The following is a 21,298-nucleotide window of genomic DNA, read 5'->3' as shown; positions in this document are numbered from 1 at the left end:
GGGGGGGGGGGGGTGCTAATGGTTTTGAGAGTGAGTTAAGAGATTGTGAATATATGTGCACCGGCGCTGACAGCAGCCGAAGATACAATTCGTACTCAACCAGGCATGTTTTTTTTTTTTTTTACAGGTGAAAGGAGGGAAGTGGTTGTGATAATATTGGGAAAATAATGAGTAAAGTGAAGGTATTGTGAGATTTGTTTGTTATCCATGAATGATTCTGGCTGTGTCGCTTGTCGTATTTACAGGGGGGAAGAATTCCAGTTGCGATTAAATAATGCACTTGTCTTGGCTCTCATATTTCATAAATTCACGGTTGTAACTGGATATCATCGTTTGGAACATCCTCGTACCATAATTGCTGTGTGTGCACGCCTGCACGTGGGGGTTTGCCCTGTTATTTGTGGTCTCGTCTTGCTGTTATTTATTACATTTTCAAACATGTACAGTAAGCTGTTTTGAAACAAATTTCAACAACATTTTAATAAATTTCGTAAAACTTATTTTGTAACTTTTTGTATGAAGTGGGATGGATGGATGGATGGATGGATGGATGGATGGATGGATGGATGGATGGATGGATGGATGGATGGATGGATGGATGGATGGATGGATGGATGGATGGATGGATGGATGGATGGATGGACTTCCCTCTGACTGTCTGGCAAAGAAAATGTTTTTACAATCCCTGAGCATGCTCACTGTTACTGGTGTGATTTTTTTTCCCCTCCAGGTTTTGGTATTCTGGTCCAGCAACTAACCTAATCAGTGACATGCGACACATTTGGGACAGCTTTGTGTCTTGTTCAGGACCTGGTGGAGAAGGCAATCTTCCATATTCTGACGGAAGCGCAACCAAACATCGGCCGTTTAATTGGGGAAAACATATCAGACAACATATATTTGTAAAAACATATCACGCGAAATTGAGGAAAGAGACGATGACATTTTTGTACCTAATAAGATTCACATGTAAGTCATGCAGTATCAAAATTCGGTATAATGCAACTTCAACTCAATTCTAAATTTGTTTGGAGGTGAAAGACATCACTATCTACCACAACAATATGGCTAAGGTGGTTTAATACAGAAACTTAATCAAAATAATACCTTTATTTGTCTTTTTCCTCTTGCTTCTTACACTTGTTCTTATCCACTCCGATTTCACAACAGCAAAGACTCACCTGAAGAGTCTTTTCACCTTTGAACAAAATTAACATATGTTAGATGCACTTTGCAGTATTTTGCGTTTCTAATCGCTATTACCGCTTGCAGTAGAAGAGTGAAATTTATTAAATTTCAATTTACTAAGCATTAATTACTCACGTGCATAGTTTCAGCTAAAGCGTTAATCAGTTATTTAGAATATATGTGAGTAAAAAATGTTCAAATGAAAAGGCTATTATGGACATATATTTCGGGGGAAAATCCTGCAAAGTGCACCCTTAACAAGTGAAGACATTGCAATAACAATGAGTGGAAGCCTTTTACACTGCACTGCCACCTGCTGGTGATTAAAAATTATTTCAGAGTGCCCTGGGCTCAGTCCAGAAAACAGGTGAGTCCCCTGAGGTGGATATTGCTGCTTAATATATTCTACACATGCAATATCTACAAAATACTATGTATTGACTAGTAGCGACAGAGTATAGTATTGCAAACAAAATATTTGACTTCTGCTTTAAAGGAATGTAATTTTCACACAGCTTTTGTGATCTTAATAGTAAATGTAGTAAATGGTGCAAGTCGATAATCTTCTGGCTGGTTAGTGTACTCAATTCATTCATGGTGTTTTCTGTTGTGTCCTGATTGCATGTCCTGTGTCATGCTGTCATGTGTCGTCCGGATCATTTCCTGTTTTATTGTGTGATTTCCTCTCGTTCCAGTCAGTGTGTCCTTCCCCTGTGCGTCCGGTCACGTGATCCCCTGATTCCAAGTGTGTGCACCTGCGTCAATGACCAACTGTCTTCACCTGTGTTCCCCTCCTGTGTCCATATAACCCGCGTCTTTCCCCGTATCCAGTGCCAGTGCGTCTTGCCTTGCTGAGAACACTAGCGATCACGAAACCCTTGAGTCCACGTAGAAAGCCTTGTTTGAACGTCTTTGCTCACCGATGTTAACTTGGTTACATCGCTATCTTGTTTTTGTATTTCCCTCGGTTCGAGGCGCTTTGATTTCTCCTTTTTCTCCCTCGGTTCGAGGCGCCTTAGTTTCCCCTTTTTTCCCTCCTCGTGAGGCGTTTTTTGTTCGACCATCAGTGGAGACAATAAACACTTTGTTGAACTTTGGAATCTCTGCATTCGAGTCCTCTCCCTGCTCTGCGCCTGACATTACGCACTGGCCAGACATGGACTCGGCAGAGACAGCGCAGCTGGTCGCCCAAGTCCGCTCCCAGACGTCGCAGCTGGGCCAACAGCAGAAGCAGGTCGACGCTCTGAGTGTTGGAGTTCAGGAACTGGCGAAGAACCAGGAAGGCTTCCAAGAGGCGGTGGCCGCCCAGGTGGATGCGTTGAGTCATCAAATGCAAGACGTCATCACTCTGCTGACCACGGGGCGAGCTGCGACACCCTGTTCCACAGCGGCGCCCCCTGTGGACCACCCGGCACCCGCGCCTATTGCGAGGGGGATCAGACTAGCTTCCCCGGAACGATATGCCGGTGAACCCGGGCTGAGTCGAGCCTTTATAACGACTTGTGAGATGCAGTTCGAGCGAGCTCCCGGCGACTTCCCAACGGAACGCTCCCGGGTGGCGTACACGATATCCTATTTGACGGGAAGAGCCCGGGCGTGGGCGACCGCAGAATGGGCCAGGAACTCCGCTACCTGTCACTCGTTTTCCGGATTTATCGAGGCCCTGCGCATGGTGTTCGATCCAGCTCCCACGGACAGAGAGAAGGCACGAGAGCTGTGCCATATCACCCAGGGTCGAGAGACGGTCAGCGACTACGCGATCCGCTTCCGCACTCTGGCCGCGGAAAGCGGATGGAACTCGTCGGCTCTGTACGATGCTTTTCTCCGGGGTCTTTCCGGGACCATCCAAGACCAACTCATTCCCCTTGATCTTCCTGTGGAACTCGACGCTCTCATCGCGTTGGCCGTCCGAACAGACAACCGACTACAGGAATGGAGGAAGCAGCGCACAAGCCGGGGCGTGATCGTTACTCCTTCCGCATCATTGGGCGGGCGGTCATCCCACGAGACGCACCACCAAAGATCGACCCCGGCATTACCACTCGCTGGGACGGGACCCATGCAGCTCGGCAGGGCCAAATTGAGCGAGGAGGAAAGACAGCGTCGACGCCAGGAGGGCCGCTGCTACTACTGCGGGGCGCGTGGTCATCTCCGCCTCTCCTGCCCGGAGCGGAATGCGCTGAGGGTAAGCACCTTCTCCGTGGTCCGGCAGAAGAATCGGGTTCTACCCGTCGGGACGCTAACCTGCCAAGGCAAGGAAATCGAGCTTGGGGTGTTGATTGACTCTGGGGCCGACGAGAATCTGATTGACTGGGCTTTAGCTCGCAGCTTAGGTGTTAAGACCGAACCCTTGAACACGACCATAACGGCTAAGGCACTTAACGGACAAGCCCTTTTTGACGTATCCTCTATAACCGAACCCCTCTCACTGGCTTTTGGAACTCATCATGAACTAGTAAGATTGCATGTAGTCACCTCCCCCCTGAATCCGCTTATCCCCAGTCCCCTCAACCAGATCACTATAAAGAATCGGTTCCCACTCATGTCGGCCGTGTTTGATCAGTTGCAGCAGGCTCGGGTATTCACCAAGCTAGATTTGCGTAACGCGTATCACCTCGTGCGCATTCGGGAAGGAGATGAGTGGAAGACGGGCTTCAACACCCCCAGGGGACACTTTGAATACCGGGTAATGCTGTTCGGCCTCACCAATGCCCCCGCCGTCTTCCAGGCCATGATCAATGACGTTTTGAGTGATTTCTTAGACCACTTTGTTTTCGTTTACTTGGATGACATCTTAATTTATTCACCAGATTTGAGGACCCATGAGAATCATGTTAAGTCAGTCCTGCAACGGCTCCTGGACCATCAACTTTATGTAAAGGCCGAAAAAAGCGAGTTCCATGCAGAAACAATATCGTTCCTTGGCTTCATCATAGCCCCAGGGAAGGTCCAGATGGACCCAGCCAAAGTGAGCGCGGTGACCCAATGGCCGGTACCGGATAGCCGCAAAAAGGTACAGCAATTTCTGGGATTTGCTAACTTTTATAGATGCTTCATACGAGGCTTCAGCGCCACCGCGGCTCCCCTGCACGCTCTCACCTCCCCGACGGTTCCGTTTCGCTGGACGGCGGAGGCTGAAGCCGCCTTCCAGGAGCTGAAGAGGCGGTTCACCACCGCCCCAATCCTTACCTTGCCTGACCCCTCTCGTCAGTTCGTGGTGGAGGTTGATGCCTCCAGTCAGGGAATTGGCGCCGTCCTGTCTCAGAGATCCCCGGCCGACAACAAGCTCCATCCATGCGCCTTTTTGTCCCGACGGCTGACCCCCGCGGAGCAGAACTACGACGTCGGAGATCGGGAATTGTTGGCGGTCAAAAAGGCCCTTGAAGAATGGAGACACTGGCTGGAGGGAGCCCAACACCCCTTTCTGGTTTGGACCGATCACAAGAACCTGCAATATATCAAGGATGCCAAGCGATTGAACTCCCGCCAGGCTCGTTGGTCCCTCTTCTTTAACCGTTTCCATTTTACGTTGTCTTACAGACCGGGGGCCAAGAACACCAAACCTGATGCGCTGTCACGCGTCTACAGCCCAGACCCGGTGTCCACAGAGCCAGAGCCCATTCTTCCCCCTCACTGCGTGGTGGGAGCCGTAACCTGGCCCATAGAGGACTTGGTGAAGCAGGCAAACCACGATGATCCACCCCCTAGAGGAAGTCCCGAGAATAGACTGTTCGTTCCGCCCCAACTACGATCCCAAGTGATCCACTGGGCGCACACCTCCCGGCTCACGTGTCACCCGGGCGTGCGAAGAACCCTGCACGTCGTCCAACAAAGATTCTGGTGGCCCTCCATGGGGGCAGACGTCCGGGAGTATGTTGCAGCCTGTTCCATCTGTGCGCGAAGTAAGAACACTCCGGGCAGCCGTGTGGGGTTGCTGCAACCGCTCTCCATCCCCTCTCGACCATGGGCCAACATCTCGGTGGATTTTGTCACGGGACTGCCGGTGTCTAGCGGTAAGACGACGATACTCACCGTCGTGGATGGCCCACTTCATTGCCCTGCCCAAATTACCTTCGGCTCATGGACCACGTCTTCAGGATTCATGGATTTCCTCGGGACGTCGTGTCAGATAGGGGCCCCCAGTTCGTGTCCCGCTTTTGGAAAGCCTTCTGCAAGCTTATAGGGGCCACCGTGAGCCTCACTTTGGGCTACCACCCGGAAGCGAACGGCCAAGCAGAACGTATTAACCAGCAGCTGGAAACGGGCCTCCGCTGCTTGGTGACCCAGAACCCCTCGTCGTGGAGTCAAAACTTGACCTGGGTAGAGTACGCCCATAACTCCCTTCCCACCACGGCTACCGGGATGTCCCCCTTCATGTGTGTTTTCGGATACCAGCCCCCGCTCTTCCCCGACAGCGAGCCGGAGGTGTCAGTAACCTCGGCGCGCGCCGTGGTGAGACGCTGTCGGCGCATCTGGGCGGCGGCAAGGGCCATACTGGTCCGCCAGGGCGACCGGGTGAAGAGGATGGCTGACCGGAGACGTCGTCCGGCGCCCGTCTACCGGCCCGGCCAGCGGGTCTGGCTGTCCGCCCGGGACCTTCCCCCTCCAGGTGGGCTCCAGGAAGCTGCCCCCCCCGTTTTGTGGGGCCGTTCCCAATTTCCAAGGTCGTCGGTCCAGCGGCTGTGCGACTCCGTCTGCCTCGGTCCCTTGCGGTGCATCCCACCTTCCACGTCGGGAAGGTCAAGCCGGTGAGGGAGAGTGGGATGGTGCCGGCTCCCGCGGCACCTCCACCTCCGCGGACGGTGGGGGGTGGGCCCGCCTACACTGTTAAGAAGTTGCTGGACGTGCGCCGGAAGGGCCGTGGCTGGCACTTCCTGGTGGACTGGGAGGGTTACGGGCCAGAGGAGCGGCAATGGGTGCCGCGTAGTTATATCCTGGATCCCGGGCTACTAGATGACTTTTACGCGGCTCACCCCGATGCTCCGGGTCCGTCTGGGATCCGGCCCTAGAGGGGGGGGGGGGTTATGTCATGCTGTCATGTGTCGTCCGGATCATTTCCTGTTTTATTGTGTGATTTCCTCTCGTTCCAGTCAGTGTGTCCTTCCCCTGTACGTCCGGTCACGTGATCCTCTGATTCCAAGTGTGTGCACCTGCGTCAATGACCAACTGTCTTCACCTGTGTTCCCCTCCTGTGTCCATATAACCCGCGTCTTTCCCCGTATCCAGTGCCAGTGCGTCTTGCCTTGCTGAGAACACTAGCGATCACGAAACCCTTGAGTCCACGTAGAAAGCCTTGTTTGAACGTCTTTGCTCACCGATGTTAACTTGGTTACATCGCTATCTTGTTTTTGTATTTCCCTCGGTTCGAGGCACTTTGATTTCTCCTTTTTCTCCCTCGGTTCGAGGCGCCTTAGTTTCCCCTTTTTTCCCTCCTCGTGAGGCGTTTTTTTGTTCGACCATCAGTGGAGACAATAAACACTTTGTTGAACTTTGGAATCTCTGCATTCGAGTCCTCTCCCTGCTCTGCGCCTGACATCCTGTTAGTTTCATTTGACAAATCTCTCAACTAAAATTACATCTTGTTCTCATAACACACCACAATTTTACCAATTGCTATGGGATTGGCCTGGATCTTTTTTGTGATGATGAACATTAAGCGTCTGGTTATCAAGAAGGAATCCAGGCTGAAAGAATCCATGAAAATAATGGGTCTGAATGTAGGCACACTGTGGCTCAGTTGGTTCATCAGCACTTTTGTGGTTTGCCTTCTGTCTACGATACCCCTTCTTCCTCTGTTTAAGGCAAGAACAATTGTCATTCAATGCATTAAGGAATAATACTGAAATTGAAGGAACAGGCTCAAATGTAGTAGTAGTAGTGTACGCAGTAGTTTTTAATCTCTGCTTTTATTGTATAGTTTTGCCCATGTGTTGTGGTTTAGAGTGAACTTTTTTGAATAATGTTTCTCTTTTCTTGTTTCTAATTTGGTGAGATCATGCCATACAGCAGTGTGGCTATTGTTTTTTTTCCTGATATCATTTGCCATTGCCAATATCACACTGTGTTTCCTCATGAGTACATTCTTCTCCAACGCCAACATGGCTTCTGTACTTGGGGGGTTCCTGTCCTTGAGCTTCCATGAGATATACACACTGATTTTTTCGTTCGCAAAAGGCGTCTCTAAGACAACTATAATATTTGCCGTAAGTAATATGAACATTTTACAATGAATGTGTCATGTCTGCTAAATGCGCCTTTAAAAGTGTTTTTATTTTGCTGTGTTTTGCTTTTGCTTCTTTTTTCAGAGCTTTCTGTCTCCCGTGGCCTTTGGATATGGCTCTGGGTATTTTGGTCATTTCAAACACAGAGTTGTTGGGATACAGTGGCACAATTTAGAGTCCAGTAAGAAGAAGCCAGACACACTCAACCTTGCTACATTTTTAGGGATGTTTTATGTGGATGCCTTCATCTATACTTCTGCAGCCTGGTATATTGAAGCTGTTTTCCTGGTAGGTTTGAATTTTGGTTTTATTTTTTAGTAAATAGCCATTTTCCAAATTTCATGTGATTGAATCAAAACTCGGTCTGTAACATCCCTATCACGAACAGACGGGGCGGAACAACCAAGTGCGACACACTTTATTGACTGAATGTGAAGAGGGAAGTGGAGATTGGTTGTGGAGTAGCCAAAGGAGGAGGCAACGACATAGTTCAATGGGCTGTTGGTCAGGGCAGGGGGCGAAGGAGCATTGTCGGTCAACGTACGTAGCAAGGTCAGCAACTGGAAGGCAAGGCAAAGAAGATGGCACAAGAACCAACGGGTGGAATACTGGGACAAACTGACAGACTAGCTGGGATCGCGGGGTTTGGGTAGGGGAGTTAATGAGCCGAGAGCAGGAGATTTAACTCCCACCACCAGCAGAGCTTTGTCCACATCCTGAGGGAGGCATGTGTCTCTGCCTGGATGGGTCTGTGTCAACCATGTTCCATGCCTTCATTGTTGAAGTGGCTGATGAGACCTGTGGCCGTAAGCTAGTCGATACCTGTTGTGGCGGCAACCGCCGAACCCACTGGTGGACACTGGTGGTAAGTAATGCCATCAAGCAGAAGGAGTCCTGTCAGGTCTTTTTAGTCTGTGGAAATTCAGAGGCAGCTGATAGGTACCGGGGCGGCCAAGCAGCACGCAGTTTCGGCTGTTGCTGAGACAAAGACTCGGGTGTGGGAGGTGTCCGGCGACACCATGGAGAAGGACTTCTGTGCGGCTACTTCTGTGAGGAAATTATGGTCCACCATCCAACGCCTCAGGAGAAAGCAGTACACTGTTTAACACTGTACAGTGGAGATGGAGTGCAGCTGACCTCAACTCGGCACGTGGGGAGAATACTTCAAAGACCTCCTCAATTTTACCGACACGCCTTGCATTGTATAAGTAGAGCCTGGAGACTCTAAGGTGGCCTCTCCCATCTCTGGGGTTGAAGTCACAGAGGTAGTTAAAAAGCTCCTCGCTGGCAGACCCCGGGAGTACATATCGCCCGGAGTTCTTAAAGGCTCTGTATGGTGTGGGGCTGTCCTGGATGACACGCCTCTACAGCATCACATGGACATTGGGGACAGTGCTTCTGGATTGGCAGACTGGGGTTGTGGTCCCCCTTTTTAAGTAGGAGTAATGGAGGATGTGTTCCAACGACAGAGGAATCAACTCAGAACAGTGTTCCCTCTAAGCTGCGCAGCTGTGCAATTGCGCACTGGTCGCACAAGAAACTCCATGATGCGCACAAAATAAAATTCAGCATCAATCTAAGTGGACGAATGATTTTCTTTCTGGGCCTTTTTGTAGTGTAAATCAGTAATTGACAGGTGTCCAGCCAATGATATGATATGGTTCACTTACGCTAGATAGCCAATCATAGGATTGACACTGAACATGTGTCCTGCCCATCCGTGCCGCGCAGGTTAACTAGCTAACGACAGTGCGGTGGAGTCAAGCGATGCAAATGCTAAATTAGCTAATCATGGCAAAACGAATGAGTAGCGACACATCCACTCGCTAAGCCAAAACAAATAAGAGATGTGGCAGTTCTTTTAAGATTGAATAGCTGCCGGAGTGTGTGCAAGTACAAGAGGAAAGAGGATTTCTCTTTTTTAAATGAGAAAGGTCTCCTGCTAAACATGCAGTGAAAGCCAAAGTGGCGGGCGAGTTTACGGAGGGAAAAATATGGAAGGAATGGAAGTTGGACTAGCTCAAGCGTCACATTCAGCAGAAATATCATTTGAAAGCTGTTGAAATTGTATGAAGACTCAAGATGGGACAGAGGATCGGTACATTATTGCGAGAGAGCGCAAAAGTCCGACAGAAAAGGAACGAGCTGTCACACAAAACAAAATCCAACCCCGAGCAAGTTAAAGTTGTCATTAACAATATTTTATTTATTTATTTATTTATTTTATTTTTAATTTTTTTATTTAATCAATCAATCTGGTTTTGCAAACAGTGGTCCACAGTGTGCACGGGAGCTTGTTTGTTTGCACAGACACTTGAAAAATTAAAGGGAACACTGCCTCAGACTCCCTTGTAGGGTTTATTCAGGGGTGTTGGAGATCCGTCGGGAGGTCGGATCTCTTGGTCTTCGTCCTTGCCTTGGAACAGTGGACCAGCTCTATACCTTCGACAGGATCCTCGAGGATGCATGGGAGTTCGCTCAACCAGTCCACATGCGTTTTGTGGTGTTCAACCTTCTCCCTCAGGGAGTTCTGTGAGGGGTGCTGATAAGGGCGGTTTGGTCACACTATCACCGGTGCCAGAGTGCGATCCACATTTCCCTCAGTAAGTCGGATGTAGTGCAAGTTTATCGTATGAAGAAAATGTGATTTACCTGTCAAGCAATTCAAAGAGTCCACCATCAGGATTGACACACCACACTAACCCTGGGGAGATCATGCTGAGCAAAACCAAAGTGGGTCGTGGTTGCCCACAAATCTTCTGTTGCATTGTGGTCCTTTACACTAAAATTAAGGCTTTATAAAACCTCCCCCATACTTTTGTAAAAGATAAAGCTTCCCCGTTCCCTTGTTAATCATTCTCACACTGTTGTGCATGTGTTGTACCTTTAGAGCAGGGATGTCAAACTCATTTTTGTCATGGGCGCATCATAGTTTCCTTCAGAGGGGCATTATGACTGTCAACCCAAATAACTGTATGAACGTGTACACAACAAACTGATGAAATCAGAGACTAGTAAAAACTGCTAAATAGAAAAAAAAGATGAATGATAGATAATAGAACTTGCTAGCAATATCTCTATTAGTAAAGACACTTTGTAATTTTAGTATTGACACAAAGTCGGTGCAGAATTTGTCCAAATTTGACCGACGGGCCAGAGTTTAACACCCTTGCTTTACAGTAAAAGAACAACTATACTATTGTCACGTGTCTCGAGTCCCAACTCTTCCTGCACCAGCTGATTCTTTTCCCTCGCGCGTGGCTGGCTGCTGCCTCCCGCGCTTGTGATCAGTCAGCACATTGCTCACAGGTGTGCTCTGTGCGAAAGCCGCTCATTGCTGCCATCTGTCCCTTGTTACCCGCTCATCAGGGCATGTATTTAAATACTTTTTCGGCATTCCTGGTCAGTTAGTTGAGTTTGCCACGAATTATTTTTATAAAAATCCGCAAAATAGTGAAGCCACACAATAAGTGAAGCACAAATTGGCGAACGATTACCGTATTTTCAAATTGGCTGAAGAAATCGTTCTTGCGGCTGACTTGGGTTCAAATTGAGAAGCCAATCCATCAGTATCCAAAGGCACAATGACAGACTTGAACTGAATATTTAAAATTTTGTGTTTATGTATTTTGTTTTATTGTTTCTAATTAATTACTATGGCATAAATTGCTTTGACTTTGGTTTTGTAACAATAACATACCTGGATGATGTGTATGCTTCAGCTGAATATGGCATACCACAGCCATGGTACCTCCTCTTTGACATCAACTATTGGAGAGGAGTTCCGGTGGTGGTCAGCGGGCAGATTCCGTCAGCTTCTAAGGACCTGGATGAAGGTGAAACTTACATACTGACTAATGCAGATAACTTAGTGGACTCTAACACAGTCTATGGGTTTAATACTCTTCCTTATAGCCCAAGTTTTGGCCACAGGTTAGACGAGGGGTTGGCAAACTTTTTGACTGGCGGGCCGAATTTGGTTCTGAATTTAGACTGGGGGGCCGAACCAGGAGCAGATGGATGTAGTGTTTGTGTGAAGTAATAGAAGTGACATGTAAAGGTCATTGCATAAAAGGTTTGTACTTTCAGTAGGTAGTAAAGCATGGATATTCAAAAAAAGCTTTTTGAAAACAAATGCATTTATTAACAGCATTAAAAAAATATTTCACCAAAAAACTACTATCAGTGATTCTCATTATATACGACACTGTTATTATGAATAATAGTTTCCATCACTTCAGCGCCTGCAGGTCAGATTTATGAAATATGTTTATCTAATGAGGCGAAATCACATCAAACGGCAAACATTCTGACCAAATACATCATCTGAAAGAATCAGTGAAAGAATACATCTAAATAAAGTAATAAAGAAATAAATAGTATTGTTGGTCTCCCTTTTTTGCAAGTGCATCATGGTCTGGAGTAAAATTTGTTGTGGTAATTTTTAGGATAGAGCCGAGGTGTCGGTCCGTTAACCTAGATCTGTGATGGGCTTTGTTGACGTTCATGTGGCTGAACGTCTGCTCACACACGAAGGTTGAGCCAAATTGTCCACTCTTTTTTTAAACACTCGACACTTAGTGTCCACCTTTCTTTTCCACGGGCCACTCATTTTAATGGAAGGATTCCAGGGGAAGGTTTGTGGGTGCCATTAAAGTGCTAGAGACATCCCTTTTTTTTTTTCAATTAGAACGAAATTTGATAGAATGTATAAAGTGAACACATTTGCCGCATTGGAAATTAAAAATGGACACCGATTACTAAGAATAAAGCTGAAATGAAATGCCAGTTTATCGATCGGGTCCCGCACGAAGCCAAACTGGCGGCGCCATTACTGTGACGTCACAAGTTGTACTTCTGGATGTCAACAAACCCAAACAACATGGCAGATGATAGCGACAGCTCCGTTTCTAGCGGCAATATTAGCATCATTTTATCCGATTCAGAAACCTCTTTTGACGCAGAATATGATGAATCTAGCAGTTCACTTGGGCTGAGCTGAGCACATTTTCTGAATTGTGCCCCTCCCGTCACTCTGGTTAGGTTGGCGTCATGAGACGTCACTTCCGGCTGGCGGCTCGGTGCAGTCAAACTCGTCTGTGCGGCAAATTTAAATTATATTTTTCAGAGCAACAGCTTCCTTTTCGTTGTTTCGAGCGTCAATTTATATTTATAAGCCCATAAGCTAACTAAAACCGATTTATACATATACCGGTGTCTCTAGCCCTTTAAAACTGTATCTGAAAGCTCAGCGCGCGAATTACGAGAATGCTGACATCACAGCCCACACTCGAAATTCGGCACTGATGGAAATAGAGTGCAGAGTGCGCCGGGTCCGTACTACTTAGAACGTACACGCACTTATGACTGTGCACCGAGCTTTCTGACACGGCTTCCGGGAGTAAATGCGCGGGCGGGCGCTTCCCCATCTATTGGGTAAACATGGTAATTGCAGGGAAAATGACCAAAGAAAAAGTTTAACAATACAATTTATTTAGGTTCGGCGGGCCGGATTAAACGGCCCCGTGGGCCGGATGTGGGCTGCGGACCGTAGTTTAGACAGTGGCACAATATAGTGAGGTCAGAAATATGAGCCAGACGCAGCTGAAGTTTCGGCCACAGGTTTAACTGTCTAACCGTAGACAGTTGTACCATGTAGTGAGGTCATAAATATGAGCCAGTTAAAAGGCACATAATTCACACGTTAAAAGTAGATTTTTGGGTAGTAGCAAGTGAGACAGCATTGTGCAGCCATCAAGCAATAAAAATACAGTGTACTATAAACACATTTATATACGTATTGTGTTTTACTATAATTATAATGATCATTTGTATTAAACTATAATTGTGTCATTTAAGGGGAAATTAGTTAGTGGGAGCCAATTGTTACAAACTGGCTTTTGTCCAAAAGTATACCATATTTTCCGCACTATAAGGCCCACTTAAAAACTTAAAGTTAAAGTCCCAAGGATCGTCACACACATCTTGGTGTGGTGAAATGTGTCCTCTGCATTTAACCCATCCCCCTGTGATTTTGATCCATCCCCTCGGGGAGAGGGGAGCAGTAGCGGTGCCACGCTCGGGAATCATTTGGTGATCAAACCCCCCAATTCCAAGGAAACAAGTCCCATTTTCATAGTCTTTGGTATGACCCGGCCAGACTCAGGGCAGACACTCTACCACTTGGCCACTGAGCTTTTTACTCAAAATTTACTCAAAAAACAACAGTGTGCCTTATAATGCAGAACGCCTTATATATAGATCAATTGATGACTTTGTTGATCCATACTGGTTGTACACAGCCCTCTGCCAAAATATTTCAGTACGTTTTAGTACGACTAAATTACAAGGTTGCATCGCTTTCAGCATTACGGCAACCGTGGTCAGGTGCGTCACTGAAGTAAGCTACGACTGGTCGATCGCATGACATTTAAAAAGACAACATTCTTTCTATAGGCTAGACTCCATCCCATCACTTGATTGACATACAAGTAAGCCTGTCAGGAGGCAGTCACAGTGAACCGCCATTCCTCACCGCAGCACATACCAGCTCAGTGGCCTAGTGGTAGAGTGTCCGCCCTGAGACTGGAAGGTTGTGGATTCAAACCCTGGCCGGGTCATACCAAAGACTATAAAAATGGGACCCATTGCCTCCCTGCTTGGCACTCAGCATTAAGGGTCGGAATTGGGGGGTTAGATCAGCAAATGATTCCCGGGCGCGGCACCGCTGGTGCCCACTGCTCCCTTCGGGGATGGGTTAAATGCAGAGACAAATTTCACCGCACCCAGTTGTGTGTGTGACAATCATTGGGACTTTAACTTTAAACAAGCCCTTCACCAAAGCTAAGAAGCTAATCAACGCATTACGCATCAACGCACACGCTCGTTTCTTTCTTTTCAACTAAAGAAAGTTTATGACAATAAAAAAAAATTGTGGGGTTGCCGGACCAAGTAAGAAGCCAAACCGTATCACTTTCATACGGAAAGGGAGTTGGACTTTACCTCATTGACTGGGTTGACATTCCCTTTAGCACAGCACCATCTAGTGGATGCATACCGCAACCCTAGTCAACCCGTTTGATGCTGTAGCTTTCTTTTCTATGCGCCTTTTAATCCGGTGCGCCCTATATATGAAGTAATTTATAAAATAAATTCAATCAAAGTGTGCTTTATAATCCAGTGCGCTTTATAGTGCAGAAAATATGGTAATTTGAAATTTGTTTTTTAATAACATGACTCTGTTATTTCTCTTGAAAGCGACAGCCCTCACCGTTAACTTTCCTCGTTTTCTTTGCAGTCGCCATGGCAAGTCAAGTCATCCATCCATCCATCCATCCATCCATCCATCCATCCATCCATCCATCCATCCATCCATCCATCCATCCATCCATCCATATACCCCTCCGCGAGTCGTCACCTTATCGTGGTGGAGGGGTTTGCGTGCCCCTATGATCCTAGGAGCCATGTTGTCGGGGGCTTCATGCCCCTGGTAGGGTCACCCATGGCAAACGGGTCCTAGGTGAGGGGTCAGACAAAGCACGGCTCACCCAAGCCCCTTATGATGAAAAACATAAATGGACTTTGTTTTCCCTCGCCCGGACGCGGGTCACCAGGGCCTCCCTCTGGAGCCAGGCCTGGAGGCGGGGCTCGAAGGCAAGCGTCTGGTGGCCGGGCCTTCGCCCATGGGGCCCGGCCGGGCATAGCCCGAAATGGAAACGTGGGTCCCCCTTCCCATGGGCTCACCACCTGTGGGAGGGGCCGAAGGGGTCGGGTGCAATGTGAGCTGGGCGGCAGCCAAAGGCAGGGACTGTGGTGGTCTGATCCCCGGCTGCAGAAGCTGGCTCTTGGGACATGGAATGTCACCTCTCTGGCTGGAAAGGAGCCCGAGCTGGTGTGCGAGGCAGAAAGATTCCGACTAGATATAGTCGGACTAGCCTCCACGCACAGTTTGGGTTCCGGTACAAGCCCTCTCGAGAGGGGCTGGACTCTCTTCCACTCTGGAGTTGCCCACGGTGAGAGGCGTCGAGCAGGTGTGGGTATACTTATCGCCCCCCGGCTGGGCGCCTGCACATTGGGGTTCACCCCGGTGAATGAGAGGGTAGCCTCCCTCCGCCGTCGGGTGGGGGGACGGTCCTGACTGTTGTTTGTGTCTATGCACCAAACGGCAGCTCAGAGTACCCACCCTTCTTGGGGTCCCTGGAGGAAGTGCTGGAGAGCGCTCCTTCTGGGGACTCTATCGTTCTACTGGGTGACTTCAATGCTCACGTGGGCAATGCCAATGAGACCTGGAAGGACGTGATTGGGAGGAACGGCCCCCCTGATCTGAACCCGAGCGGTGTTCTATTGTTGGACTTCTGTGCTCGACACGGATTTTCAATAATGAACACCATGTTCAAACATAAGGGTGTCCATGTGTGCACTTGGCACCAGGACACCCTAGGCCGCAGTTCGATGATCGACTTTGTAGTCGTGTCATCGGATTTGCGGCCGCATGTTTTGGACACTCGGGTGAAGAGAGGGGCGGAGCTGTCAACTGATCACTCCGATGGTGGGGGAAGATGCCGGTCCGACCTGGCAGACCCAAACGCGCTGTGAGGGTCTGCTGGGAACGTCTGGCAGAATCTCCTGTCAGGAAGAGCTTCAACTCCCACCTCCGGCAGAGCTTTTCCCACGTCCCGCGAGAGGCGGGGGACATTGAGTCTGAGTGGACCATGTTCCGCGCCTCCATTGTTGAGGCGGCCGACCGGAGCTGTGGCCGTAAGGTCGTTGGTGCCTGTCGTGGCGGCAATCCCCGAACCCGCTGGTGGACACCGGCGGTAAGGGATGCCGTCAAGCTGAAGAAGGAATCCTATCGGGCCGTTTTGGCCTGCGGGACTCCGGAGGCAGCTGACAGGTACCGGATGGCCAAGCGGAACGCGGCTTCGGCGGTTGCTGAGGCAAAAACCCGGGCGTGGGAGGAGTTTGGTGAGGCCATGGAGAATGACTTTCGGACGGCTTCGAGGAAATTCTGGTCCACCATCCGGCGTCTCAGGAGGGGGAAGCAGTGCAACATCAACACTGTTTACAGTGGGGATGGTGTGCTGCTGACCTCGACTCGGGACGTCGTGAGTCGGTGGGGAGAATACTTCGAAGACCTCCTCAATTCCACCTACACGCCTTCCATTGAGGAAGCAGGGCCTGGAGACTCTGAGGCGGATTCTCCAATCTCTGGGGTCGAAGTCACTTAAGGAAGTTAAAAAACTCCTCGGTGGCAAGGCCCCGGGGGTGGATGAGATCCGCCCGGAGTTCTTAAAGGCTCTGGATGTTGTGGGGCTGTCATGGCTGACACGCCTCTACAACGTTGCGTGGACATCGGGGACAGTGCCTCTGGATTGGCAGACTGGGGTGGTGGTTCCCCTCTTTAAGAAGGGGGACCGGAGCGTGTGTTCCAATTACATGGGAATCACACTCCTCAGCCTCCCTGGTAAGGTCTATTCAGGGGTGCTGGAGAGGAGGGTCCGTCAGGAGGTCGAACCTCGGATTCAGGAGGAGCAGTGTGGCTTTCGTCCTGGCCGTGGAACAGTGGACCAGCTCTACACCCTCGGCAGGATCCTCGAGGGTGCATGGGAGTTCGCCCAACCAGTCCATGTGTTTTGTGGACTTGGAGAAGGCGTTCGACCGTGTCCCTCGGGAGGTTCTGTGGAGGGTGCTTCGGGAGTACGGGGTGCCGAGCCAACTGATAAGGGCGGTTCGGTCACTGTATCACTGATGCCAGAGTCTGGTCCGCATTTCCGGCAGTAAGTCGGATTCGTTCCCAGTGAGGGTTGGACTCCGCCAAGGCTGCCCTTTGTCACCGATTCTGTTCATAATTTTTATGGACAGAATTTCCAGGCGCAGCCGAGGCGTTGAGGGGGTCCGGTTTGGGGACTTCAGCATCGCGTCTCTGCTTTTTGCAGATGACGTGGTGCTGTTGGCTTCTTCAGGCCGTGATCTCAAGCTCTCGCGCAGCCGAGTGTGAAGCGGTCGGGATGAGAGTCAGCACCTCCAAATCCGAGTCCATGGTCCTCGATCGGAAAAGGGTGGAATGCCCTCTCCGGATCGGGGATGAGATCCTGCCCCAAGTGGAGGAGTTCAAGTATCTTGGAGTCTTGTTCACGAGTGAGGGGAGGATGGAGCGTGAGATCGACAGGTGGATCGGTGCAGCGTCGGCAGTAATGCGGACCCTGTACCGGTCCGTTGTGGTGAAGAGAGAGCTGAGCCAAAAGGCAAAGCTCTCAATTTACCGGTCGATTTACGCTCCTACCCTCACCTATGGTCACGAGCTATGGGTCGTGACCGAAAGAACGAGATCTCGGATACAAGCGGCCGAAATGAGTTTTCTCCGCAGGATGTCCGGGCTCTCCCTTAGAGATAGGGTGAGAAGCTCGGTCATCCGGGAGAGACTTGGAGTAGAGTCGCTACTCCTCCACGTTGAGAGGAGCCAGATGAGGTGGCTCAGGCATCTTATCAGGATGCCTCCTGGACGCCTCCCTGGGGAGGTGTTCCGGGCATGTCCCACCGGTAGGAGACCCCGGGGACGACCCAGGACGCGCTGGAGAGACTATGTCTCTCAGCTGGCCTGGGAACGCCTTGGGATCCCCCGGGATGAGCTGGATGAAGTGGCTGGGGAGAGGGAAGTCTGGGAGTCCCTCCTAAAGCTGCTGCCCCCGCGACCCGACCTCGGATAAGCGGGAGAAGATGGATAGATGGATGGACTCTGTTATAATCGATTGTAATGTAAATGACACCTCAGCATGTCACGGTCGGGTGGAGCATGGAGCAGGACGACCAGGTGCAGCTTGGACCAGGGTTTATTGGTGAACTCAAACTAGGCAAACTAACAGACTCGGCAACTGACATGACCTAACAAAACCTAACAACGAGACTGACCAAAAAGACGTGAAACAAAATGACAGGGTGACATTACCAATGACAGCAACTGGAACCAAAAAGACATCATGACATTAACAATGATCCGACCGGGAGTGAGGGGCAGACAGGACTTTTATACACGACGGGTAACGAGAGGCAGGTGGGAACAATCACACTGATCATGGGCACACAGGAGGGGAGGGGCGAGCACACAGACAGAAACCAAGACAACAGACACATAGTGGAGCAGTTGGGGACGAGACATGACAGAACCCCCCCCCCACAAGGGACGGCTCCCAACGTCCCAAAAAAAAAAACTAGGGAAACCGAACCGCACTCGGGCGGCGACTTGGGGGACAGAACCGCACTCTGGCGGCAACTTGGGGGACAGAACCGCGCTCGGGCGGCGACTTGGGGAACCGAACCGCGCTCGGGCGGCGACTTGGGGAACCGAACCGCGCTCGGCCGGTGACTTGGGGAAACAGAACCGCGCTCGGGCGGCGACTTAGGGGACAGAACCGCACTCTGGCGGCGACTTAGGGGACAGAACCACACTCTGGCGGCGACTTGGGGGACAGAACCGCACTCTGGCGGCGACTTGGGGGACAGAACCGCACTCGGGCGGCGACTTGGGGAACCGAACCGCACACGGGCGGCGACTTGGGGAACCGAACCGCACACGGGCGGCGACTTGGGGAACCAGAACCGCACTCGGGGGGCGACTTGGGGAACCGAACCGCACTCGGGCGGCGACTTGGGGAACCGAACCGCACACGGGCGGCGACTTGGGGAACCAGAACCGCACACGGGCGGCGACTTGGGGGACAGAACCGCACTCGGGCGGTGACTTGGGGAACCGAACCGCACACGGGCGGCGACTTGGGGAACCAGAACCGCACACGGGCGGCGACTTGGGGGACAGAACCGCACTCGGGCGGTGACTTGGGGAACCGAACCGCACACGGGCGGCGACTTGGGGAACCGAACAGCACACGGGCGGCGACTTGGGGAACCGAACCGCACTCGGGCGGCAACCATAACATGAACCGCATTCGGGCGGCAACCATAACCTGAACCGCACTCGGGCGGCGATCCTAACATGAACCGCAATCTGCGGCAACTCAAACATGAACCGCACTCGGGCAGCAACCCAAACATAGAATGCATTTGGATGGCGACTCTGGAAGTCCGTACAGCAATTGGCGGCGACTCTGGAAGTCTGTACCGCGATCGGCGGCAATTCTGACAGTCCGTACCGTGATCGGCGGCATTTCAGAAGGCGTGGCTGTGCGTAGCGGCAGGAGCCATCATGCGCCGCAGCAGTGGGAGTGGAGCCAGGTGCAGCTGGCTCAAAGTCCGGCGACAACCGCGGGTCCGGCGTTGCTGGCAAGAAGTCCGACGACGGCCGTGGGTCCAGTGACGCCGGGGTGAGGCCCGATGGTGGCCGCGAGTCTCATGGCGGCCGCGGGTCTGGCGTCGCTGGAGCGAAGTCTGGTGGCGACCGCGGGTTCGGAGTCGCGGGAGCAAGTCCGAGCGCGGCCGTGGGTCTGGCGTCGCGGGAGCAAAGTCTGATGCCGGCCGCGGAGCCCATGGCGCTGGAACAAGCTCGGACGACGATCGGGCGTCGCAGCGGGAGCTGGTGGTGGAGGGGGGTCCAAGAGCTGGTCGTTGTAGTGGTCGGATCATTCTGTCACGGTCGGGTGGAGCATGGAGCAGCACGACCAGGTGCAGCTTGGGTTTATTGGTGAACTCAAACTAGGCAAACTAACAGACTCGGCAACTGACATTACCTAACAAAACCTAACAACGAGACTGACCAAAAAGACGTGAAACAAAATTACAGGGTGACATTACCAATGACAGCAACTGGAACCAAAATGACATCATGACGTTAACAATGATCCGACCGGGAGTGAGGGGCAGACAGGACTTTTATACACGACAGGTAATGAGAGGCAGGTGGGAACAATCACACTGATCATGGGCACACAGGAGGGGAGGGGCGAGCACACAGACAGAAACCAAGACAACAGACACATAGTGGAGCAGTTGGAGACGAGACGTGACACAGCAATTTTACCTGGGATGGCAGTTGTGAACGGACGCACGCACATGCACCCACACAAAGAAAAAATTCCATCCATTGACAAGCAATCTAGCAATCCACTCAATTGCAAGTGGTGGATCAACATCATGACATGATCCATTCCAACATGACGCCGTGCATTAAATGATAGAGAGGGGGATTATTTTGGCAAATATAAGACTAGACACAGACATGGGGGACACCACATCTAGGACCTCCTCGTGTACACTTTAAGGTCACAAACTCATTTTGACCTATGTTATGATTTTGTTAGTGTGTGATCTTCAGGGACAAAAATCAGGGCATACTATATTTAAATTACTGTATGGTCATTTTAACATTGGTGTAGTTTGTTGATATAGCAGTTGATAGTCTCTTCATAGCATTTTTTGGGGGGTGAATTTAGATTGCATTGAGCCAGATCCAAGTGACCTGGTGCTTGGTATCAGCATAAAAAACCTGGTGAAAATCTACAAGAAAGGAGACATGATGGCTGTCAACCACCTCAACCTGAACTTCTATGAGGGACAGATCACCTCATTTCTGGGTCATAATGGAGCAGGAAAAACTACTGCCATGTACTAGCAGATTGAGTTTTGTAATGTTTCACAAATGTTTGTCTCAGTTAAAGCTGCAGCTATGTCCCTTTTTCCATTATCTAATGCCCAAATTGTCACGTCTCGTCTCCAATTGTTTCCTTGTGTGTTCCTCAGTGTGCTGTCCTTCAGACCAGCTTTTTCTAGCCATTGGTAGGATTTCTGGATATCAGCCACTTCAGCTATGTTTCGGTGGTACATCCCATGTAGGGGCTTGTCCTCCCATGATGGTCCCTCCAACACCTCATCTTCCTTTGATGCCCATTGTCTGAGACATTCACTGAACACGTGATCCGTTGGGGCCTTATCCTTGATGT

General features: G+C 50.3%; 1 protein-coding gene across 1 annotated transcript; it reads left to right on the top strand.

Moving 5' to 3' along the window:
* The first annotated feature begins 5,951 nt into the window (after nucleotides 1-5,951).
* On the top strand, nucleotides 5,952-20,970 carry LOC137840504 (phospholipid-transporting ATPase ABCA1). Its single transcript, XM_068651541.1, is given in 7 exon segments — nucleotides 5,952-6,104; nucleotides 6,798-6,947; nucleotides 7,130-7,206; nucleotides 7,208-7,391; nucleotides 7,494-7,695; nucleotides 11,129-11,245; nucleotides 20,792-20,970. Coding segments are annotated over 7 exon segments (1,062 nt in total).
* The last annotated feature ends 328 nt before the right edge of the window (nucleotides 20,971-21,298 follow it).

This window comes from Syngnathus scovelli, chromosome 8 (assembly GCF_024217435.2).
Source record: "Syngnathus scovelli strain Florida chromosome 8, RoL_Ssco_1.2, whole genome shotgun sequence".
Classification (NCBI taxonomy): Eukaryota; Metazoa; Chordata; class Actinopteri; order Syngnathiformes; family Syngnathidae; genus Syngnathus; species Syngnathus scovelli.
Note: the sequence above shows the minus strand (reverse complement) of the source record. Positions and strands in the feature narration are given on the sequence as shown.